We start from the raw sequence: 26,137 nt of genomic DNA, 5'->3' as shown, positions 1-26,137 counted from the left end.
GTCAGAATATGTGGTTTCGGGATGCTGTTTTCTCTTTAATGCTTGCGACCCTGGCCAGTCTATGTCTGTTCCCTACCTCAGACCAGTCATCCTACAAAGTTGGAAGCATCTGGCCTCCAACGACAGACAGATTAATAGACATTATATCTTAAAGACAGATAAAATGTCTGTTATCCTGTCTCTCAGTCCAAGACTGGAAGCCTGAAGCTTAGATCTTGGATCTTGGATCTTGGATCTTGGATCTTGGATCAATACTCATTGATATTAGCAGGATTAAAGGTGATGTTATAGCGAGTGTCATAGGGAGGATTTGGGGTCAGCTATCATGGCCTTCATGAAAAGTTTAGGGCCACTTCTTTCACGAAGTTGATGTAAGTGAAATGTTCTGCCTCAGGTCCGTAGACTTCACCATTTGGTTACACACGGTAATTTGCCAGTGCAGACTACTAATCACATGGACTGTAATTAACGATCCTGCACGATGGGGACTTTTAGTATCACTGTTACCTTATTCCCTCTTGTGTACTTGATGATATCCTCATAAGATATCCAAAGTTTGCCAAAGGCAGACTAATGATTGTATGATTCCTGTATGACTAACCATCCTCTGTGAATGGTATTTTTAGCATCACGTAACTCGCCCTAAACACACTCTCTGCCCTAGACTTCATATAGTCTAGGGTTAGCTACACAAATTCAAATGTACCTTAATATATTAATACAGAAAAAAAAGGATTTTTGATATAGAAAACGCATCATATCTCTCCCTCGTAATCTCCTCTTCCTTCCAGAGCCCCGACAAAGTGAGAAAGAAAACTTTGCTCCGCGGGCTACCCCTTTTGCAATTACCTAAACACCCTTGCAAACTGTTTTGTTCATTTTACGAAACAACTTCCTTCATTTCATTCATTCCCTAAGCGTGAGGGGGGCTTGGTTGCAGTTGCTTAAGACAAAGTGTTTGGTATCTGTGAGCGCTGATAAAAATCTGCTGTATTTTTTTTTTATCTGCGACAGGGGGGTGGATATCAAGGGTTGGATATCCCGACCCGGGCTCCCTAAGCCTGGAAGATGATGAAGATATTACGCTGGCTTCGGACAAGGACCCAGTAGCGCAGCTCCTTGCTCCGTCCTCGCACACACACACACACATCATGTGGCCAAGCAACACTTTATGCTGCCTACATCACCCTCTTCTCCGTTATCTATGCTGCCTACACCGCCCTCTTCATCGTTATCTATGCTGCCTACATCACCCTCTTCTCCGTTATCTATGCTGCCTACACCGCCCTCTTCATCGTTATCTATGCTGCCTACACCATCCTCTTCATCGTTATCTATGCTGCCTACACCACCCTCTTCATCGTTATCTATGCTGCCTACACCACCCTCTTCATCGTTATCTATGCTGCCTACACCACCCTCTTCATCGTTATCTATGCTGCCTACACCACCCTCTTCATCGTTATCTATGCTGCCTACACCACCCTCTTCATCGTTATCTATGCTGTCTACACCACCCTCTTCACCGTTATCTATGCTGCCTACACCACCCTCTTCACCGTCATGTATGCTGCCTACACCACCCTCTTCACCGTCATGTATGCTGCCTACACCACCCTCTTCATCGTTATCTATGCTGCCTACACCACCCTCTTCATCGTTATCTATGCTGTCTTACAGTTTTACATATTTGGCAACCCAGGTACTGTGTATCGTATGTGTGAGTGAGGTTTTGTATTCAAACTTCAAAGCTCTGCATGCTCTATGTGCCACATAATACAGCATGTTTGTCCACTTTGCAAGTGCTACACACTCTCGTTGGTCAGGGCTAGTGTCAATACACTTCGAACTTAATCATTCCAACCACTTCAAAATAAGTGTTCTTAAATGCATTTAATTTAATCAGACCCTCACACACACACACACACACACACACACACACACACACACACACACACACACACACACACACACACACACACACACAACACACACACACACACACACACACACACACACACAGACACACACACACAGACACACACACACACACACATACACATACACATACACTGTAATGTACTGTATTTAGCGTATTAGAGTTTTTATTGTCACTGTCTTTGTAATTAAAAGTATTCCTTGATCAATGTACACATGCTTGAAAGAGAGAAAGTATTTTCCATGGTAGTAATATTGTATTTCTCATGGTAATAATACTGATACATACCTAATTCGATATTCACTGAAATTGTAAATCATATTAGTACAGGTGGCTTCGTTCTCGACTCACAATCGGGGAACTCAGGTTCGATTCCAGGAAGAGAAATGATTGTGCACGTTTCCTTTCACCTAATATACCTGCTTATCTAGCAGTATACAGCTAACCGGTAGTAATAGGTAAGTGCTATGAGGTTACATCATGAGGAGGGTCAGTAGATCGACCTTAGGGCGGGGGGGGGGGGGCGACCTGGATATAATCATAAAGGAAACAAAATCAGGCTTTCTGTCCCGGACCAAAATGAATGATTTTTATGAAAAAATAGCTGTTCATAAGGTCATGTTTCGAGTATATAAATAATTCTGAACTTTATTAAAAACATTAATAACTTCCTTTTGTAAGGGGTTATATATATATATATATATATATATATATATATATATATATATATATATATATATATATATATATATATATATATATATATATATATATATTTTCTACGTATTTTCATTGCAATTGTGAAGCAAATTTTCCCTCTTTTTAAGACATCAAATCCAGTAACATTTCAATATCTGACTAAATTTCAGTACCAAATTCAAGAGTTTTTAAATGAGTATTAGATCTGAGTACTAACAGGTCTCTGTGGGAGGACTTCCCCCATCAAGCCTGTGATCAAAATGACTGCCAACAGGAAGACTCGAAAAAAATATTTTTTTGTGTGTTTACTAAATTTAATTGTTTTCTTTTACCTATCTTCGATTTCTATTTTCCGACGTGGTCGTGCGAAACGTTAACGAGGAAATAGCATGAGCGAGAAAGTGTAAAAACCACTTACAACTTTTTGAAAGCGTTTTATTTTATAGGACTTTGAAAGAAAAGTGTCTTATGGTGAGTGTAATGTTAGTTTTTATGAGGGTGGGGCGCCACTGTGTACTCTCTCTCTCTCTCTCTCTCTCTCTCTCTCTCTCTCTCTCTCTCTCTCTCTCTCTCTCTCTCTCTCTCTCTCTCTCTCTCTCTCTCTGTCTCTCTCTCTCTCTCTCTCTCTCTCTCTCTCTCTCTCTCTCTCTCTCTCTCTCTCTCTCTCTCTCTCTCTCTCTCTCTCTCTCTCTCTCTCTCCCTCTCTCCCTCTCTCTCTCTCTCTCTCTCTCTCTCTCTCTCTCTCTCTCTCTCTCTCTCTCTCTCTCTCTCTCTCTCTCTCTCTCTCTCTCTCTCTCTCTCTCTGGGTCCCTCACACTCTCCCGCGGCTTCTCTCATTCTCTTCGGCCCCTCTCTCACTCTCATTCTCACACTCTCTCAGTCGCTCTTAATCTCCCTCCTAAAAATTACATTCTCCTTTATCCCCCCCCCCCCCTCTCACTCTCTCTCAGCCACTTTCACTCTGCCCTTTAACTTTTCTTCAACCTATTTCACTTTCCCCTCATCCCTTCTCACTTTCCTTTTAACCCTTTCCCTTTCCCTTAGTCTATTTAATTCTCTTTCAGCCGCTCTTCCTCACCCTCACCTTTCCTCACTCTTTCAGTCACTATTACTGTCACTCAGCCACGATCACTTTCCTCTCACCCTCTCAAACCCTCCCACAGCCAATGTCACTCTCCCTCGAGCCCTCTCACGCGACTACTCTCACTATCCTTCACCCTCTCCCACAATCAATCCCTCCCACACCAGCAGCAGCAATGATCAGGATGTACCTAGCTCCCTGGTCACGCTTCTAGAGCAACAGACTCATCACTCCACCGTATATGTATTTAACTCTTCATATTCATGGACAATTGCTCACTACCGTTAATCCACTCTAAGTTCCCCAAACACCACTGAGACACAGTCCCACCATGGACAATTTCTCACTACCATTACTCCACTCTAAGTTCCCCAAACACCACTGAGACACAGTCCCACCATGGACAATTTCTCACTACTATTACTCCACTCTAAGTTCCCCAAACACCACTGAGACACAGTCCCACCATGGACAATTTCTCACTACCGTTACTCCACTCTAAGTTCCCCAAACACCACTGAGACACAGTCCCACCATGGACAATTTCTCACTACCGTTACTCCACCCTAAGTTACCCAAACACCACTGAGACACAGTCCCACCATGGACAATTTCTCACTACCGTTACTCCACTCTAAGTTCCCCAAACACCACTGAGACACAGTCCCACCATGGACAATTTCTCACTACCGTTACTCCACCCTAAGTTACCCAAACACCACTGAGACACAGTCCCACTACTGTGCTACAACAGGTAATGAGAGGACACAGAAAGGAAAAAGATATCACACTATCTACTTGCTTTTACGTGGCAAAGTCCCCCTACCACTACGACGTTAAAACTTCACTTGTTTTGTGTATTCTGACTCCCTGACTGCCCTATCGTGTGTCTCCTGGGGTGTGAGAAGGACAGCAGGGGAGTGGAGGTGTTTAGGGATATTTAGTGACTTTGAAAGCTCAGTTATTTTAAAGGCTTGTCGCCCGGTATGTGTGAAGTAGATTTTTTTTACATTAAAATGCCGCTGGGCATTTATTCTTGCGTTGTTATTTACATGATATTCTTACATTATTACTTACATGATATCATGTATGTATTATGATATAATACATATTTATTATGTACTTATCTCTAACGGCGCTCGGTTCATGTGTGTGTGCATAAGCCTTGTTTCACCAGCAACAACAACAACTGTGCACATGTGTATGAAAGATGTGCACATGTGTAGGGAGATGTGCACATGTGTATGAAAGATGTGCACATGTGTAGGGAGATGAGCTGGTTTAAGTACCTCAAATGGCTAATTCATATCATGCTGCTAACCTCTAGTGATGCTTAAGTAACTTTAACACCAACTTTTCACGACAAGATGAATTCTTAAAAATTAGCTGAAGGCTTGAATTGGTTGCAGACAATTTCATGTCTGCATTCAATGGTCAATCTAATATTAACGTTACGTTTCTATCATGGGATGGGAGGAGAAGGTTTCACATTGATAACTTTGTTATTGATGATGACCTAACTCGTCACGTTTGTGGGTATAAGGTTATCGGTGACGGGGGTAATCTGTCCTGACATCTTGCTGTCACGACCATCTTCAATATACCTCACGGGTGAGTTGCTACTGCCAATGAGAACAGGAACCTCCCCCTAGAACTCACCCAAGCTGGGAGTTGGCCACTGTTGCTGGTTAGGATAAGATTAAGTGCTTGCTACACGGAAAACTTTATAATACTCTCATTGCAACTGAGGTATTTACCCGCATAATCTTCAGTGTAATTTGTATGGTTCTAGCAGGGTCACTCTCTTCCCCCGCCGAAACTAGCACTAACATGACAGATGTAACAAAACAGACTTTGCAATGATTTCGGAGCTTAGCGTCCCCACGACCCGGTCCTCGACCAGGCCTCCTACTGTTCAGACATTGAGACTGTTCTGGTGGAAGGGAAGGCAACCATCAAGGGGGAAAGCACTGTATAGCACTTAGCACTATATAGCACTTAGAAGGGGTCAGGATGAGGATTTGGGATGGGACGTGGGGGAAAAGGAATGGTGCCTAACCCCTTGGACGGTCGGGGATTGAACGCCAACCTGCATGAAGCAAGTTTTGATCAGACGACACACTAGAAGGTGAAGGGACGACGACGTTTCGGTCTGTCCTGGGCCATTCTCAAGTCTATTCCCAAGTTACAATCGACTTGAGAATGGTCCAGGACGGACCGAAACGTCGTCATCGTCCCTTCACCTTCTAGTGTGTGATCTAGTCAACATTCTTCAGCCACGTTATTGTGTCTCATCACCCGCATGAAGCGAGACTGTCGCTCTACCGACCAGCCCAAGTGGTTGGGCCTTTTTTTTGTTGACAGAACGAGAGTTCTTGTAAAATGATCCATTCACCGCATCAATTTTCATATGAATGACGCTCGCACGTCCGTGAGATTTTCTTGAGACCAGCCGGATAAAACTTTGGTTGTGAAGAACGATCCGCAAGCCAATGACAGCAGTTTGTCTCATAAAACACTCGTACCTTCGTTATGTAATGTTATATTCGGTGTTAGGCCGCCTGCGGTCACCAGCTGCTGCCAGTTAAGCACCGTGTGTGTGTGTGTATGTGCACTGTTTTTGTGTGAATGTGTGTGTGTGTGTGTGTGTGTGTGTGTGTGTGTGTGTGCACTGTTTTTGTGTGAATGTGTGTGTGTATGTGCACTGTTTTTGTGTGAATGTGTGTGTGTGTGTGTGTGTGTGTGTGTGTGTGTGTGTGTGTGTGTGTGTGTGTTGCAAGTGTTGTGTTTAGTGTGAGTGTGTCCCACGAAGCACCACTGTTGTAAGAGTGATCCCATGAGCACTCTAGGCAAGATAAAAGAGGCAAGATAAAAGATATCTTTTATCTTTACTCAGAGATATTCTCTCTCTCTCTCTCTCTCTCTCTCTTTGAGTAAGGTAAGAGATAAAGAGTAAATTATTTTATGTTTCATGTATCGTGTCTTCGCTAATGTATCCAGGGTTATATGTATCCGGTCTTCAATCATGTATACAGGGACGGTTATTGAATTGTATAAATCATTTCTGACTTAATTAGTTTTTGTGGTATGTTTTGAACATAAAGTCATAACTGGCCTTCCAGGTTGTATTATGTAGAGTGTAAATATAATATCACTGAACGGTGGTATTATTATTATGTCTATTTCCCATGTATATGAATACCATACATTTTGTGTAAACCAAATCTAACATGAATTTATTCATCACTTATGAATGACATTTTTTATTTGATTTGAATACCTGACTTAAAAACTGTATAACCTTAGAGATTCCTATACTTGGCTGGACTATATAACCTAACCGGTTCCCATATCTGGCAAGGACTATATAGCCTAACCATTAACCATACCAGACCTTAGCACTGTCTAATCAAACCGGATCCCATACCTAACCTTAGCACTGCCTAATCAAACCGGATCCCATACCTAACCTTAGCACTGCCTAATCAAAAAAGATCCCATACCTGACCTTAGCACTGCCTAATCAAACCGATTCCCATACCTATCTTGAGGTTATCTTGAGATGATTTCGGGGCTTTAGTGTCCCCGCGGCCCGGTCCTCGACCAGGCCTCCAGAGTGATCTACCTGGCTTAGATCTAACACCACCATCACGCACATCCTGTCGAGGTGAACCTCAGAAGGATGGAAACCTGGTTGAGGTTGAGAGCGAGAAGGAGCAAGACTCGCTGTTCTGATCCCAGGAATGTCAGGCCTCTCCATCAGCATTCAGCTGCTGCCAGCCCTCCTTCAACCTCGTCAAATTTTCCAAATTGGATCAAGGGAGGGAGGGAGTGTGGGAGGGAGGGAAGGGTTGCCGTGGGAGGGTTGAGGAAGGTTGAATTGGTGTGCGGGATGGAGGCTGTATCACAGAGAGTTGAGTTGATAGTAGAGGGAAAAAAGGTGAAAGGCGAGGGTATCGAACCAACAACGAGGGTATAGTAGAGCGAGAGGTGATCTCAGTGGCCAGTTGTAAGTCTGAAAGGGAGGGGGGGTGCTATTGAGGGGGTGTAGGTGAAGAGGGGGGTGTTGTCCGGGGTGGTGGGGGGGGGGGTGAGGGTGTATCAGAGGATAAAGGAATGTTGCAGGAGGAAGGCAAAGGTGCCACAGGAGGAACGAAGATAGAAAAATTAAAGATAGAGAAATTGTCAAAAGGTGCAAAATTTTATGAAATTTTAAAAAAGAGCGAGTGTCTTAAAAAATTAACAATTGTAAGGTTATATGTTCTCTATTGACAGGAAAGATAAACGGACAGAAAGACATAGACACATAGACACATAGACACACACGGACAAACGAATGTGCAAATTGAAAAATCAAGAGAAACAATCTATTTAATTAATATTTGAATGAGAGTTCTTGTCTTCAGGGAGACGTCTGGCATTAACCACACAGCATCATCGCAAGCATTAACCACATCAGGTCGAGTTTAAAAGCTTGCTTTATGCTGACTGCTCAAACAATGCATAATAATGTATTGAAATGAGCTCAAACGTAATTACATACCACACATTGCTTTCCTAAAGAAGTTAGTAGGTGCCATAATTTCTAATCTATATATATATATATATATATATATATATATATATATATATATATATATATATATATATATATATATATGTATATATATATATATATATATATATATATATATATATATATATATATATATATATATATATAATCGCCGTCTAATAACCGTCCTTTCCGGCCTCAAGAGTAACTTTTACCCACCTACAAAGATCGCAGATGGTCCAAGTTTTAATTTAAGAAGTAACGAGTCTGAAACACTATCTTGTGCAATATGTGGATGTAAAGGGGCAATTGCGACAGATTGCAAAATAAAATGGCGCCCGGGCTGGCGGTGACACATCCTTTTTGACCTATTGGAGTGCAGCGACACATGTCTAGCACTCAGGTAACGAGAGAGGTGATTGGTGGTGGCTCAGGTGCTCAGCCAATCAGCGACGAGTTTTCTGTGACGTTGCTGTTTCATTCATTACTTAAAATAATCTGTGATTGGAGGAACAGGGTACAATGGGCTAAAAGGTTGACCCTATTGGTACAAGTAATGGAATACACAATAAGAACTTTTTTAGTGTCAGAGTGGTTGACAAATGGAATGCATTAGGAAGCAATGTGGTGGAGGCTGACTCCATACACAGTTTCAAGTGTAGATATGATAGAGCCCAATAGGCTCAGGAACCTGTACACCTGTTGATTGACGGTTGAGAGGCGGGACCAAAGAGCCAGAGCTCAACCCCCGCAAGCACAACTAGGTGAGTACAACTAGGTGAGTACACACCCATACCTATTCTACTCACACGTCTGTACCCCTCGGCAGCATCATTCATTCGCCAATCCCCCTCTAGTTATCAACTTGTCAATCATTCCCTTATCCAATCCCCAACTTGACACGTGTGTCATCAATGCCCATCCCTCACCTGCACGTCACGTTAATTAGGTGACTCTAATAAGCGCGTTTGGCCTTAATTAACACTGATACAGACAGGTGCCGAGACCCATATTACATGAGCCAGCGGAACCGAAACAGCAATTTTAAATCGGCATACAGGACGACCAGTCTGTATTTTATCATGTGAGCAACTAACGCAGTAGATGTTCGACGACCGGGCCGCGGGGACGCTGAGCCCCGGAAGCACCTCAAGGTAATTTTTTGATCAGGTTCGCACACGCAGCTTCAAACTACATGCATTTTGGTACATTCCCTGATGTGTTGCCTTGAGGTTACCTTGAGGTGCTTCCGGGGCTTAGCGTCCCCGCGGCCCGGTCGTCGACCAGGCCTCCTGGTTGCTAGACTGGTCAACCAGGCTGTTGGACGCGGCTGCTCGCAGCCTGACGTATGAGTCACAGCCTGGTTGATTAATGTGTGTATGAAATATTAAAACAAAAATCCTAATATCTGCTAAAATGTATCCGCTTCTTTGAAGTTAATTAGGTGGAGTTTTTGTCATAATAGACCATGTTTTACCACTTGCATAAGTTAACACAAAAAACACACACATACATATTTTTTTAAATAGGCGGTGGCAGCGTAGAATCCTTTCTGAGGTAAACACAAATTTTAGATAAAATCCAGAAATATACCACTAGAAAAGTTCCAGAATTGAGAGGTATGAGTTACGAGGAAAAACTTATCAATTATGTCTCATCTCACTGCATGACAGAAAAGTTATTGGAAGCATGATTTTAGACATGCACAAATACAGGAGAATTGACGGGGTAGACAGGGAGAGCATATTTGGGATAAGAGATACATAGCCTTAATATCTCGAACATAGACCGTCTCATCTATGTCCGAGACGTCATAGATGGACTATGACATGGTACATGTCATAGACAGACTATGCCCGTCCCATATGTATGGGACGGGCATAGACTTGTTGGGTTTGACAGAATTCAAGAGGAAACAGTGGGAATAGGTGAATACACACACACACACACACATACACACATACACACACACATACACACACACATACACACAGGCGGGACCAAAGAGCCAAAACTCAACCCCCCCGCAAACACAATTAGGTGAGTACAATTAGGCGAGTACACATATATATATATATATATATATATATATATATATATATATATATATATATATATATATATATATATATATATATATATATGTCGTACCTAGTAGCCAGAACGCACTTCTCAGCCTACTATGCAAGGCCCGATTTGCCTAATAAGCCAAGTTTTCATGAATTAATATATTTTCTCTAATTTTTTTCTTATGAAATGATAAAGCTACCCATTTCATTATGTATGAGGTCATTTTTTTTTATTGGAGTTAAAATTAACGTAGATATATGACCGAACCTAACCAACCCTACCTAACCTTACCTAACCTATCTTAATAGGTTAGATTAGGTTAGGTGGCCGAAAAAGTTAGGTTAGGTTAGGTTAGGTGGGTTAGGTAGTCGAAAAACAATTAATTCATGAAAACTTGGCTTATTAGGCAAATCGGGCCTTGCATAGTAGGCTGAAAAGTGCGTTCTGGCTACTAGGTACGACATATATATATATATATATATATATATATATATATATATATATATATATATATATATATATATATATATATATATATATTTACTCCCAGTTGCGTTGCTCCTGGCAGCATGGGTTCGAGTCACTTCTGGGGTGTGAGTTTTCAGTTGCATATAGTCCTGGGGGCCATTCAGGCTTGTTCGCATATATATATATATATATATATATATATATATATATATATATATATATATATATATATATATATATATATATATATATATATGTATATATAACCCAAGAGTATGAAGGAGCAGCGAGAATTAGGTTACCCAGTGGCCTCCCTACCCCACACAATACTGCGTTCACGTGTTGCGTCAGATACAGGGAACCTGTCCATTCACTTCTGCAACTGGAATGTTGCTTGATGCATTGCCTAACAGGAACCTAGGAGTGCCCAAGGAGGCGTGGAGAGAGGCAGGTGCCTCTGAAGTCAGCAGCATTATGTAGCTATTCATTCAGGTAGTTTAGCCAAGGAGATTGAGTTCCTCTTTGGGTGAGGTCTCTCTCTCTCTCTCCAGGATATTCCCCTTTGGTGGGCTGTTGAGGATTGTGATTGGAATGTCTTGGAGAGTCACTATTGTGTCCAGATTTAGGTCTTTAAGAAATTGTATGAGCCCACACACACACATACACACTCATACATACACACACATACACACACAAACATACACACTCATACATACACACACACACACACACACACACACACACACACATGAGCCACAGAGATATTAGAAAGAACTTTTTTAGTGTTAGATTGGTTGACAAATGGAATGCATTAGGAAGTGATGTGGTGGAGGCTGACTCCATACACAGTTTCAAGTGTAGATATGACAGAGCCCGATAGGCTCAGGAATCTGTACACCTGTTGATTGACGGTTGAGAGGCTGGACCAAAGAGCCAGAGCTCAACCCCCGCAAACACAACTAGGTGAGTACAACTAGGTGAGTACACACACACACACACACACACACACACACACACACACACACACACACACACACACACACACACACACACACATTGATAATGTGGTGAAACACGAAAACATTCAGAATTTTCGTTTCACTCTTCCTCTGAAGATACGTACTCATAGCTGAATCACATGTTTTTTGTTTCTGTTTATTCATTCATTCATGAAAATAAATAAATATATAAATATATATATATGCGAACAAGCCTGAATGGTCCCCAGGACTATATGCAACTGAAAACTCACACCCCAGAAGTGACTCGAACCCATACTGCCAGGAGCACTCTGCTGGCGTACAGGATCCCTTGACCGCTCAGCCTACCTTGCCCCTCCAACGTGTGTACAGACTAAAGGTTAAGTGTTTATTGGCAAGCACCAAAGTGGCGCCCCTTGCAGGGCGGCTCCGAAGTTCACGAATCAAAGGAAATGGGAACAAAAGCGCAGCGGAAAATGCAAGGATATTTTTCGAGCGTGTCCCCCTGTAAGATTGACTCGCTGCCACTACCAGCGTTTGGAGGCGGAGGGACCGGTGAGGGAACTATAGCACCTGATGACAAAAGATTGCTGTGGTATGTAGAGAGAAAGAGTAGGGTGAACGGGTAAAGAAAATAGCTGAGAAAGAGACGAAGGGTTGAACGGGAAAAGAAAGAGGCTGAGAGAAAGAGAGAACAGGTAAAGGGTTGGATGATTGTCTTGTTCTCTGGCGTCATCCTTAATGGATGAACTTGAGTTGGGTGGGATCAGTGACCTGGATGTCTTGACTGCTGACATCCGTCTGGGTAGGATTCGTCCCAAACTAGCTGGAGAACTTCCTAACAGGCTGCTAGACGTCATCACGCTAGACACATTACAAGTGATACAGCATCTCTATATGACTAGAAATAGTTTGGGAATAGCTAACGCCCCAGTGCCCATATCTTTCACGTCATTGGCACAATTTACAGTGCAGTCAGTAGAGTGATGCCTTTGAAAGTGTCTTAGTTTGTTCAGGTGTACCATCATAACATGTTTTCTATTTCAACAATTCTCACTTTGTTACGTCTCCCAATTTTTACAACACAATATGCAGACCATCGGACTTGTGAGACACAGAGTTCCCCTAAAGAGGTTTCTACACAAGAACCAGATCCAAGGGGCTCAAACGTCCTTAGCTTACTCTTGAAGTGGTTGTAACGCTCCTCCTTCGTGGCCCTCTGGGTCTCCCTTGCCTGTTTTCAAGCCTTGCTGACACGCAGCCTCCTTTTAACATCGTACAGATATTGACCTCCGGCCAAACAAAATTACATTACCCAACAACTTTCTCCGAAACATCTTCACGGGGGTCCCCGGACCTAGTACACGAACACAAGTTGGAATAGAGAACAGCCTAAAGAATTCTTAAGCCACTTCTGGGCTCCAAACAACACAAAAGGAAGTTTTTCATCGCAGTCCTGATCAGAAAACTCACCAGTTGCTTTCAGCATCTGTTTGGGAGTCTGGTGATCTTGGTTCTGGTGCAACTAACAACTCGAAACCTTGTACTCAATTCCAGGAGTACGATAAAACTTGTCAGAGGTGTTAGACTTAAAATTGCTCCCGCTCTCCATTTGGATTACTTTTGGCAAACCAAACGCCAAAAAGAACCTAACCAGATGCAAAATAAAAGTTCCAGCTCTAATATTTCCTTCAGAATACCCTTCCGGAAATCTGGTGGTTAAATACACCAAAAAATCAAATAAATTTTAACACACTTTGTCCTGGGTTGCAGTCCCCTGCAGTCCTAGACAATAAGGTGAAAATGGTTCCTTTAGAATAATGGTTTATAATGGAGCTCTAGTCACAGTCTAGTTTGACCTTCCTGATAATACACTGCACACACGCTACAATATCTGGTCATATCCTTTTTCATTTTTGGAAAATACAGTGTAGCACATCTTATGAATTTTGTGACTCCTTGCTGCCCTTCCTCAAGATCATAATGGCCGGCTTGGAGAACTCTGTCCCAGTTGCTAATATGAAGGACAAGCCGATGTATTACATCATAGTCATCTGACACGGGTCTACATTTTAATTTTTATCAAATTTGTTTTTGTTCTGACCATTTATGACTAGTTATATTCTTTGCTCTCTTTATTCAGAGCAGACCTTTAGCGAAACATATAAAAGGCTGTAGTAGAAAAAAAAGGCTGACGAGAAAAATCAAGTCATGTATACAGCGATAGCAGGCGGCTTGATATCTGCGAGGCACTACACATTAAGAAGTCGAAACCAGCAATCAACAGCCAATTAATGCACAACTATATTATCAGAAGGTGATCTTCGCAATAATACCTAACCGTCTCCTGGAGGGCGTCCTCTGACGAGACAGCCTCCTCACAACACTCTGTAAGACTGGTTCATCTTGCACTGAAGATGCAAGGAGGTTCGGATTCTGGAGGACTCTGTTGAGTAACCTGAACAATGACCTCCTCACCTTCACTCCTCTCAGTGTATGGTAGAGGCGGGGGGAGTCTCTGCTACTGGCTCAGATTCATTATCCAAGTCGATTATAATGTCTTCAAGCGATCCCCCTTCCTTATACTCCTCCGGAGAGGCTCTGGTCTTTGGGGCATCTCAAATTTACCACCTATATCCCCTGCCTTCCACAGCGAAGGTAGGGGTTACGACAACATTCTTTGCGTCGATTCATGCCAGTACGACCTTACTGTAGGCTCAGATAACATAATACGATTTTCCGTCCCGAGTATCTCGTGACCAGCTAAATTATTACCCAGAATAACTTCAACACCTGGAAAAGATAACTGTGCACTGACTCCTCCAGTACAGATGCGATGGATGAATTTAGGATGTAAAGTTATCCGAGTCAGTGGTACCTGTTTCACCGGCCCTGGAATCCCTTGAATTAACATAACTTCTCCTGCGTTTACGGTGTGTTCATCTAGTAATGCAAAATCCAGAATGAGAGCGTGAAACCCCCAGTGTCACGTATAATCAGAACTGGTTTCCTGACTCTACCATTGCAAAACATCTGTCCTGAGGACTTAAATGGTTTTAAATCAGTGATCCACTGAGGCTTGACTGCAACAATCTCAGAAGAATTTAGAGTTTACAACTCTAAACTCTTCTAAAATTGTTTGACACCGAAGCATTTGGCCCTTTCTCAGAGTGCACTTACCATCAAGAAATAATTACATGACCCCCGTCAATTACAAAGAGTTCTACACTTATTTTAGGTAGACCAACTAAAAAGTTGTCATGTGTTTAACATTTCAGTGGACATAGATATAGTGTTAAACAATCTATTTTTTCCTCTGTGTACCCGACCGGCGAGGAGCCGGTCGGCCGAGCGGACAGCACGCGGGACTTGTGATCCTGTGGTCCTGGGTTCGATCCCAGGCGCCGGCGAGAAACAATGGGCAGAGTTTCTTTCACCCTATGCCCCTGTTACCTAGCAGTAAAATAGGTACCTGGGTGTTAGTCAGCTGTCACGGGCTGCTTCCTGGGGGTGGAGGCCTGGTCGAGGACCGGGCCGCGGGGACACTAAAGCCCCGAAATCATCTCAAGATAACCTCAAGATAACCTATTCCGTGTACCTAAAAGCTCTTCGAATTGTTAGTCCTGAGTTCTTAGGTTAAGAATATGAAAATATGTATTCTAAAGGTTTCAAGCTTTGCGATACAGTAATTTTCTTGTGAGTTTGAGAGCAAAACTCAACGTACACATTATGACAAAAATCAGCATTGAGAAAATTCGCCCAAAAATGTGATATGTTTACTATACTTTTCTGGGTTCGAAAATATTGTCAAGACCTTGAAACTTTTCGAAGTACATGAGGTGTTTAATTATGAAAATATTCTTGGAAAATTATTAGTTAGAAACAGACCTTGTAACAATAACTTTGTTACTTACAAAATATCTTGTAAATTATAGTAATATATTCTATATAGGTCAAACATCTTAAAAAATCAAATTTCGAATTTTGCAACATCAATACACTTTAAAAAGTGGTAAATTATCTAACGTTTTATTTGTTCATTTGTAAAGAAATTCTCACCAAACTAACTTGAATGGGTCTTCTTCAGTAACAAATTGTAAAATATTCATTTTCAATAGAAACATTTTTTAATCTGCTTTAATACACATTACAGAACCTTGCAACATAAATATCAGTAATGGTTTGTACAATTTGGATCCATTTTTAATTGATCAGTTCAAAACGATCTTAGTAAGATAATACACATAATATTACAAATAACAAACACAACACCCAAAATCACCCCACAACCACGCCACAGTTGTGACACGCCCCCACGAATAATACAACCCCATACAACTACCACCCAACAACTGTAGTTGTTGGGTAATAGTTGTACGCGCTTAACACACAACACCATCCACCCTACAATGCCAACACCATCCTCCTCCTCCTCCTCCTCCTCTCCCCCAACAACCGACAACGCCGACACCAGCCCCGACAACGCCGACACCAGCCCCGACAACGCCGACACCAGCCCCGACAACGCCGACACCAGCCCCGACAACGCCGACACCAGCCCCGACAACGCCGACACCAGCCCCGACAACGCCGACACCAGCCCCGACAACGCCGACACCAGCCCCGACAACGCCGACACCAGCCCCGACAACACCGACACCAGCCCCGACAACGCCGACACCAGCCCCGACAGCACCGACATCACCCCCGACAACTCCGACACCACCAGGACCATCCACCAGAACCTCTGCCGCCTCACTCGACTTTCCTGTTCCAATTAAATAATTTGGTCAGGCATAGAAACCAGGTTATCTTTGTTGACAGTTACTGACGTCATAGATGTGTGTACTCTCCTACATGTACTACCATATATGTACTCACCTAGATGTTCTAGCATATATGTACTCACCTAGATGTACTCCTATATGTACTCACCTAGATGTACTCCTATATGTACTCACTTAGATGTACTAGCATATATGTACTCACCTAGATGTACTAGCATATATGTACTCACCTAGATGTACTCCTATATGTACTCACCTAGATGTACTCCTATATGTACTCACTTAGATGTACTAGCATATATGTACTCACCTAGATGTACTAGCATATATGTACTCACTTAGATGTACTAGCATATATGTACTCACCTAGATGTACTAGCATATATGTACTCACCTAGATGTACTAGCATATATGTACTCACCTAGATGTACTCCTATATGTATTCAACAAGATGAACTCGCCTAGATGTACTCCCATATACTTATCTAGATGTACTCTCATATATTTATGTACTTTCTTAGTACGTACTTTCTTATGTACTTTCTTTATGTACTTTCTTTCTTTCTTCTTTCTTTCTTATTTTCTTTCTTTTTTTTCCATTCACTTAGATGTACTCCCTAAATGTACTTTCCCTAGAAGTACTCACCTAGATGTGCTTACAGTGACAAGCTCGACTTCTAGTCCCGCTTCCCAAACATGTTTACTTCAGTTCAGTGACTCAATTTCCACGTCACTTTGTTTTCCACTTTATTTTCCAATGATTCACTGAATTATGCTCTAACCGCCAGCTCGTTTGAACCATCCACAAGAGTAGAGAAAACCCCCCATGCGAAGCGCTCTTGTGCTTCCCCCTACCCAGCGACTCACCACTCTCATCTGTATGTCTGTCCTTCGCTTGAAACACTCCAGTTATCCCGCATCTGATATATTTATATGTTGCCAGATAATGTGTATCGATCGAAGCGTGCTAAATTATTTTGTATTTATTTATAAATATTATTTCTAATACTTCAGCAATCATGTGAAGAAAATCAACATTAGTGTTGCTGCGAGCCTTATCTGCAGAGCACTGCGAATCTGTAGATTACAGATTCCTTAGTAACATAGGGCGGTGAAACTCATTAAAATACTGAGTAGAAATACAACAAAATAATGTATTGTTATAGATTGCATGTGGGGAAGTAAGGGATCGGAGGGAAATGGGTTATGTTACTGTAAGAAAACCCCTTAAATGTTGGTTTAAGGGGTTGGATCATTATCAGCACTATGTGACCTGTGATTACAGGGAACTATCTGCTTAAAAAGCTAAATACGCCACGTAGTTGAAATGATACAGGGAAGTACAGGGACAATACAGTACATCTTAGAACAGCAATGGACTCCATAGACTTTTCTTTTGAGAGATAAACACCAAAATAACTTCAAACGCAAAAATCATTAAGGCAAACTCATTAACGAATCAGTGTTAGTTGGGAGGGGTCAAAGCTAACTGTTTAAGGTATGTTGAATATAAGAAGCTGGGGGAAGATAGTGACAATACGGATTGTTGCCACTGAGGTCAAAGAGACACTGATAAAGAGACACACCAGAAGGTATCTGATGGTGAATTGTAGAGGTGGAACCTGATGGTGAATTGTAGAGGTGGAGAAACGATGGGGATGTCTGACGGCTGGTGGAGACCACTGTTGTTGATAGTGTGTGAACTCTCCACTTTAAGGACAAAGAATCCTGGATATGTGCTCGGTGTTAGTATATACTCGTGTTTAGAATTATTGGGATCTCTCTCTCTCTCTCTCTCTCTCTCTCTCTCTCTCTCTCTCTCTCTCTCTCTCTCTCTCTCTCTCTCTCTCTCTCTCTCTCTCTCTCTCTCTCTCTCTCTCTCTCTTTCTCTCTCTCTCTCTCTCTCTCTCTCTCTCTCTCTCTCTCTCTCTCTCTCTCTCTCTCTCTCTCTCTCTCTCTCTCTCTCTCTCTCTCTCTCTCCTTCTTTCTTTTACGAACCACAGAAAATTGCTGAAATCTTTATGGGAAAAAAATTCCAGATATCAGACTTAATGAAAATCACAAAGGGGTTGCCACAGATACCGATACTTCTTATCTGCTACATTGGGTCTGACCTCACCCCCCGCCCCTATTAGTCAGTGACGCTCACATACGCCAAGAGGGGGGGGAATAAATGCCCCCCCCCCTCTACTCTGAACAGATAGATAAACAAAGATATTGGCATTTTATTTGATAGATTTAGATTTAATAATAATATAGTACTATCTTGGTAAGCTATTTCATTATAATTTATCTCATTCTGATCTTTGTGTGCATTCTCTTTTTTCAAGAAAAATACAATTATTTTCTCGACAGTTTTTTGAAATTATCAAATTTTATGTAGAGATATTTTTTGACACAAAACCCGGTTATCCTTCTCTTTCCTAGTGAAAAACGTCCCCTGACCTCGACCAGGCCTTTTTTCCGAGGAGGCCTGGTCGAGGACCGGACCGCGGGGACGTTGAGCCCCGAAATCATCGCAAGGTAGTGAGCCTTAAGCGTCATTTCTTGACGTCCGGGTCTGGAACATCTTGCAACATTGTGAGGTAATTGATGAAGCGGCGTGAGAGAAGAAGAGAAGCAAATTTGTAGATTGACTGAAGCGCAGATCAGGAAAACTGATCAGATGAACTGTATTCTGTTTTGCTGAAAACAAAATAAAACACAAATTCAAAACAAAATTCGTGATTTCCTCTGAACACAAATTCAAAACAAAATTCGTGATTTCCTCTGAACACAAATTCAAAACAAAATTCGTGATGTCCTCTGAACACAAATTCAAAACAAAATTCGTGATTTCCTCTGAACACAAATTCAAAACAAAATTCGTGATTTCCTCTGAACACAAATTCAAAACAAAATTCGTGATGTCCTCTGAATGGCATCGCGAATTTTGGCAGAAGGGGAGCGGATATGAGTGAAATGTTTTAGATAGAAGAGAACATTATCTTCTCAAGAACTGAAGTCATCGAGAAGTGAAATATTTGTTCGAACCTGAAGTGAATGGTCTATAAGGATGACCTGACCTCACACGCCAGGATATGAAGAAACGACGACGTTTCGGTCCATCCTGGATCGTTATCAAGTCGATTGTGGATCATATCTTCAGCCACATTATTGTGACTCATCGTCCGAATATGAATTGCCGGGAGTACTCTTGACAATCACCGTCAAGAGTACTTGACTCTTGACAATCTTGACAAGTACTCTATTGGCAGCACTCTTGACAATCACCGTCGTGCGAGGTTTTTTCAGGGCAGATCGATTGTGACCGTGATGACCAAATATATTGAAAGAAATTTGAAGCTTGAGTTTACGAGTTATCGATAAAAAAAAGCTGATAATCGAGCAGATGAGCATGTACAAGGTATAAAATTTATTGATGATTGATAAGAAAACCGTATATGACCAAGTGAAAGGAAGATAGACTACGTGAGCATAAAGACAGTGGAACACCAGTGAAGGGATTGGAGAATAAAACTTCTCCATACTCTGCTAAAGTTTAAAGAATATTGCAGAGCTTTATCAAAATATTGACCATAATCAAGAAGCAAAGTAGACCATACGTGATATAGATACATCCCTTCACCCCTATTGGACAGGGGCGTAGATTAGTATAAGCAGGATTGGCACTATCATGTTTATACTGATCCTCACAGAGTAGATTACAGTACAAGAGCTGCTTAATGCGCTTTTCATCAAAAACTACTGATATAATAGAGGTTGTGAAATTTGAAATTGTGAAATTGGTTGTGAAATTTTGCCCAAGTGGCCCCCCCCCCCCCCACCTTCAATTAACAATTTAGAAAAATCAATCCAATTACTCTTGTATATCTCTGAGTACTCCAGAGGTTTCTATGTATAAATGTGTTTATATATACATATTTACAGAGAGCAATTAAGATAAAAGACTATATACTTGTCACAAAAAAGAGTCTCCCTCATCCCTCATTCCCTCACCCCCTCATTCCCCCCCCCCCCCCCCCCTAACCCTCTCATGAAGTGAGTAATTGCTCAGGGATCAAAGTGAACTCTGTTCGTCAAGTGGTAATTGCTTAAAAAAAAAAAAATAACAGGAAATGAAAAAATAATATACCGAAAAGTTCAGACAATTTTTTTTTCACTTTCCAGGGTGGACATTTAATGTTTGTCATGGCTTGATATTTAGTCAACTCAAATTAACCAGTAATTTATGAATAATTTGTAGCTCTCGTTTTATATATATATAAGCTGCATCACCGACTCCCTTGTAATGGTAGACATTTGCTTGCTGTCAACAGAAGCAGAACTGCAGGTTTTCTTTCTAAGTGAAAACAATATTGACTTGGCTATAAGTAGCTGGTTGTGGGAAATCGGAAACTCTAGTAGCCGTACGTAAATACGTACGTAAATACGTGGGGGAGCCGGTCGGCCGAGTGGACAGCACACTGGATTTGTGATCCTGCGGTCCTGGGTTCGATCCCAGGCGCCGGCGAGAAACAATGGGCAAAGTTTCTTTCACTCTATGCCCCTGTTACCTAGCAGTAAAATAGGTACCTGGGTGTTAGTCAGCTGTCTCGGGCTGTTTCCTGGGGGTGGAGGCCTGGTCGAGGACCGGGCCGCGGGGACACTAAAGCCCCGAAATCATCTCAAGATAACCTCAAGTACAGTATATCAGCTCTTCGTCCACACACTGATAATAGTACTAAAACCGACTATTACGCTTCTGTATAGGATCATTTAACATAATTTTGTTGCACCTTGGACCACTCTTCAGTGCCCGGCTGCACGAAAGTGATAGAAATCTGACAGAAATGGCCATTAATATATCAAACAATTACGAATACAATTAGTAAATACGTTTATTGCTTTTTTCGGTTGGTCTTCTTTGTTAATTATTTGCCATAAATATTTTATTAGTGCTAGTGGTTTACTGAGTAATTATATGTATTGATCATGTGTGTGTTGTTGAAGATCTTTGAATAATACAACAAAAAATGCAATTTGTAATATTTAGAGAGGTTAAAACTGACCTGTAATTGACCCATTTTGACCCCTGCCTGAACAAAAAAAAATTATTCAAAAATCAGAGGCCAAATTTTACTAGTCAGACAAAAATCTAAAAGGTTATATGACCGCTCGAAAGAATAAAGGGTTATCTTGAGGTTATCTTGAGATGATTTCGAGGCTTTAGTGTCCCCGCGGCCCGGTCCTCGACCAGGCCTCCACCCCCAGGAAGCAGCCCGTGACAGCTGACTAACTCCCAGGTACCTATTTACTGCTAGGTAACAGGGGCATTCAGGGTGAAAGAAACTTTGCCCATTTGTTTCTCATTATTATTAGGGTCATTCTCATTGGGGTCATTAAGATGCTTCCAAGATCATAAAAGTACCTAATGAAAGATCTGACTAGTCGGGCAAAAATCTAGCCAATAATCAGAGGAACACTTCTAGCATAGTCGGGCAAAAATCTAGCCAATAACCAGGGGAACACTTCTAGCACACGTGGAGGTGCACCATCTGCCCCAAATGCTTCAGAAGCTTTGAGAGCCCAACTTGGCAGAGTTGAAAAAGTGAGACATAAAAGTTTTAAGAGAAACAGGAGAGTCTGGAAGGCTGGGAATCATTTAAGTTTCAGTGGAAGAAAAAGAGATTGACTTCGTCAGAGGCAGTAGAAGAACCTTCATATTACTATATATGCAGAAAAATAAATTGACTGAAGTTAGCAAGATTATAAGATTGTTAGGACTGAGGAAGCTCGTAGGATTTTGATTAGTAAGATAAGGACAACTGTCCATACTTTTTTTGCTGAGATGATAAAGATAAATTTTAGTATAAAGCAAACCTTATCAAATCATGATTGGGAGCTGAGAAATGTGAAGAAATATGTAATCGGATAGTATCTTACATACAACAAGGAATGATTTATCAAGCATGGATGTATCGCTTGCAAAAATCCATTAGTCACCCATTAGAAAATTGATCAAATAAAGAGCGGTCCATTCAGCTGAGATAGAGTACCTGAGAATGAGTGGTAAAGAGCAAGATACAAAGATAAAGCAGGTGATACGGAAAAGTGCAGATATCGAGTGATTATATGGGGAGATAGCAGAGGAAAGGAAATAATCGAGGACTTCAAGGCTTCTGGAAACTTTTCTTTTTAAAACTACTCATAGCCCATTTTAATACTATTCCTTTTAAGACTATTCTATCGACTCTATCGCAGTCGATAGAGCTACGGTCTCACATGCTTTGAGTCCACGTTTCGAGAGCCATAGAGTCCAGAGGAATCAAGAGGTTTACTGAGTATGTACAATGTTGATCTGAAACATGAATCGGCAATGAATAAGTATTTCCCGCTCATAGCGAATACATAGAAGCTCACGATGCCTCCCATTCAAGCTTTATACTGCCTCTGTGATTTCACTTCTACTCACGGCCCTCGTTTCCTGCCATTTTCGGGGATTCAATTCCATGAACCTACGTACTGGGATTCATTTTGTAGCTCATTCCAGTCCATATGAAACTCTTTTTCCATCGCCCTGAATCCACATAATCCTCATGAACTTAACACCATCAGTTTTCACATCATTATTTTGGCTGTCTGGAATGCAGTGTCATTTGCGTGTAGTGAAGTGCTGAATGATTCTATAATTGATTCGTTGGTTCAAACCGAGGTTTCATTAGACGCCTGGCCGAGTCCCCCAGCACGCCCTCTGACCTGAGCGCATGTGGGAGGGAAGAAAGTGGATCTTATAGCGTTATTCTTCAGATAGATGGAGTTGAGCGGTGGACTGAGTTGGTACAACTTTTCACAATCACCGCGAGAACACGTGACAGGGAGGGTGGTACGTGCTGTGTGAGTGGTAGTTGTCTGAGGGGTATTCGGCTGTAAGTGGTTTTTGTTTGGTTGTGTGGTAGATGCCTGTGTGTGGTAGATGCCTGTGTGTGGTAGATGCCTGTGTGTGGTAGATGCCTGTGTGTGGTAGATGCCTGTGTGTGGTAGATGCCTGTGTGTGGTAGACTCCTGTGAGTGGTACTCGCTTAAGTGTGCTTGACGCATGTGTGTAATAGACGCATGTGTGTGGTAGACGCATGTGTGTGGTAGACGCCTGTGAGTAGTAGACGCCATGGAGGAGTAGTTGCCTGCAAAAAATAGCGTCTGTGGGCTCAAAAGAGAGAGAGAGAGCGAGTGGAGGGCCGCAAGCCTGTTTTAAATCCATTATGAACAAATTCAGCCTATGGAATGTCCAGTAGGAGCCACAGTTCACAATATTATGGCATATGTTGAGGAGTTCATGGCACATGCAAGGCCGTGAACTCTGAAGTGTCTGGGCGTTCACCTCACAATGAAACTCAAGGAATTCTGATATACCTGAGAGTAAAGGGTTGACACATTATTATTAGACATGTACCCTGGAAACACAAACCGAAACTGTCTCTATTTTCCGCTTGTTACAACTTGTAATAAAGTTGTTACATCTTGGCTTAACGTGTTTGTGACGTATTAGAACGTTGTTACAACTTGTTATATTGGTTGTTATAACTGGTTAGGAGGTGTTAAAACTTGTTCGAACGTTGTAGCAACGTCGTAGTTTCGGTGTGTGTTTTGGGGGTATACCCACTCAATTTGGAGAGAGGGTTTCGTGAGTTGGATTGGTTTACATTGCTTACATGGACACGCGGGTTTATGTTGGTTTAGATTTAGATACTTGGGACTAAAATCTCTATGTAGCACGGGCTATGGTGCTGGCTTCCCTTCCAAACCGCGTAAATCTTTCACTTTTTGGTTTACCAATCAGCAACACCTAGTTATCAGAGGTGTTGCGTGGTCTCTCCTAATCACCTCCTAATGTTATTTACCTAGATAGAGCACTATAGCTGCCTGCGCCCTGTATTCACCATCATCATCTAGGAGAGTGTTTTCAGCAGCTACACCTGGGCGCGTCGTGGTCTGCGACACCCAATTAAGAGATGCGTTGGAGAGATTTATGTGTCGTGGTGATAATGGCGCATCCCACTGTGGTCTAGGTGCTGTGCTTAACATCTTCCCTTCCTTATGCCTTTTACCTCACTCTCACCTCCTTCTCTCACCTTGTAGGTAAACGTCGTTCGAGATACATTTAGCACACTCTTCCATCTTTCCGTTCTATTCGTTCTATTCTGTGCTCTGATCTGGAGTTTACTGTAACTTGGGAGTTTACTGTAACTTGGGAGTTTACTGTAACTTAATTTTTTTTTAGAGTCCAGAGAATAAGTTGCAATATAATTGCTGAAAATAAATAATTCAATCAACGCATTTTTTTTTTAAATTACACCGAGCACTTGGTAGGGTGACACCTCTGGAAACATTTACTTGAAGGAATCTACTTTATGATGTCAGGTATATACTCACCTGAGGATCAGTGTGGGTCTTAAAACTCACCCTTGCGGGGCCCAACTCGTTCCTTTTTAACTTATTTCTCGCTGTGACGCTGACTTCTATCGTAGTCTTACCTCTTTTAGTACTCTCCTCGTAAACCAAATCTGCATGACAGTTTTTGTAACATTTGCTGATTTCCAAATAAATTATTTCCTATATTTCCTATATTATAATATAATTTCCTATAATTTCCTATTTCCTGATTTCCTATATTAAAGTTCATTGTGATGTCCACCTTGATACCTGTCACCACTGTATTGATCCGCTTTGTGTTCAAGGTTCAAGGTTCTATCAGATCTGATACATGTGCCTTGTCGATCCTATTTCCAGACTTTTGTCATACTCTTTGAGGTCATTCCCATCTTCCTCAGTCTGATCATTTGGTCTTCTGATATTTTCTTCCTAATATATAAGTTGTCCAAAGGGAATTCTCGCCTAATACATGTTTAACGGAATCGACCAATACGTTAAAATTTCTGGGTTGTAATAAGAAAAAAATTTAAGACACGCTAATGTTAACATTTGCTGAGATACAGCCTCGATGGGTCAGGTGAGATATCTAAAATGTGAACGTCAAATCGTAAGAAAACTTGAGTTGTCAGTCTCAAACTGCTTCACTTTCTCGTTTGATCCTTCCCTCCTCGTTCTTATTAATTTCTTGTCCTTCATCTTGGGTGTTGAGTTAGCTAAAAGCATTCTTTCGTCCGACTCATTCCACTTATTGGTGACAGTAACATGAATACAGATGTTACCCTATTTGTTTGTACCTCATTAGAATTGTTTCAGCTTTCAGGACAATTAGTTTCTGACTCCTGGAGTTACTTCCTTCTAAGATGCTGCCATTAGCCCATCCTCCTTGCACAACAACCATATTCCTTGCCTAACATTTGCTAGAATTATCTTCAAATAATCTGATATCTGCCCGTTCATTTAATTTTTCCAAGTACAGTTTTTGTTTATGGATTACAAAGCGTGTAAGATCAAACGAAATCCTGAACGGTTATCACAATGCTTACAATATCAACAATGCTCCAGCAGGGTTATCTTCTTGAGGTTATCTTGAGATGATTTCGGGGCTTTAGTGTCCCCGCGGCCCCGGTCCTCGACCAGGCCTCCAC

General features: G+C 41.7%; 2 protein-coding genes across 2 annotated transcripts; one reads left to right on the top strand and one right to left on the bottom strand.

The window, feature by feature from the left end:
* Positions 1 to 1,149: 1,149 nt before the first annotated feature.
* On the bottom strand, positions 1,150 to 13,404 carry LOC138353203 (sodium/potassium/calcium exchanger 1-like). The gene is made up of 2 exons (XM_069306082.1): positions 13,323 to 13,404; positions 1,150 to 1,673 (listed from the first exon to the last, which is right to left on the bottom strand). The coding sequence occupies exons 1-2, from the start codon at positions 13,402 to 13,404 to the stop codon at positions 1,150 to 1,152; spliced, it is 606 nt and encodes a 201-aa protein (XP_069162183.1).
* A 2,797-nt stretch (positions 13,405 to 16,201) lies between these two features.
* On the top strand, positions 16,202 to 16,573 carry LOC123770862 (membrane-spanning 4-domains subfamily A member 18-like). The gene has a single exon (XM_045763040.2). The coding sequence runs from the start codon at positions 16,202 to 16,204 to the stop codon at positions 16,571 to 16,573; it is 372 nt and encodes a 123-aa protein (XP_045618996.2).
* The last annotated feature ends 9,564 nt before the right edge of the window (positions 16,574 to 26,137 follow it).

Source organism: Procambarus clarkii, chromosome 56, assembly GCF_040958095.1.
Source record: "Procambarus clarkii isolate CNS0578487 chromosome 56, FALCON_Pclarkii_2.0, whole genome shotgun sequence".
NCBI classification, from domain to species: Eukaryota; Metazoa; Arthropoda; class Malacostraca; order Decapoda; family Cambaridae; genus Procambarus; species Procambarus clarkii.
This window is presented reverse-complemented; position numbering and strand designations above follow the sequence as displayed.

Excerpts from the sequence above, each read along its gene's own strand:
- LOC123770862 (XM_045763040.2), top strand. The coding sequence starts at position 16,202 with ATGCCAACACCATCCTCCTCCTCCTCCTCCTCCTCTCCCCCAACAACC.
- LOC138353203 (XM_069306082.1), bottom strand. The coding sequence starts at position 13,404 with ATGGAGAGCGGGAGCAATTTTAAGTCTAACACCTCTGACAAGTTTTAT. Across the intron at positions 1,674-13,322 it reads TGAGTACAAGGTTTCGAGTT|ACAGCATAGATAACGATGAA; the intron begins GTTAGTTGCACC and ends TAAAACTGTAAG.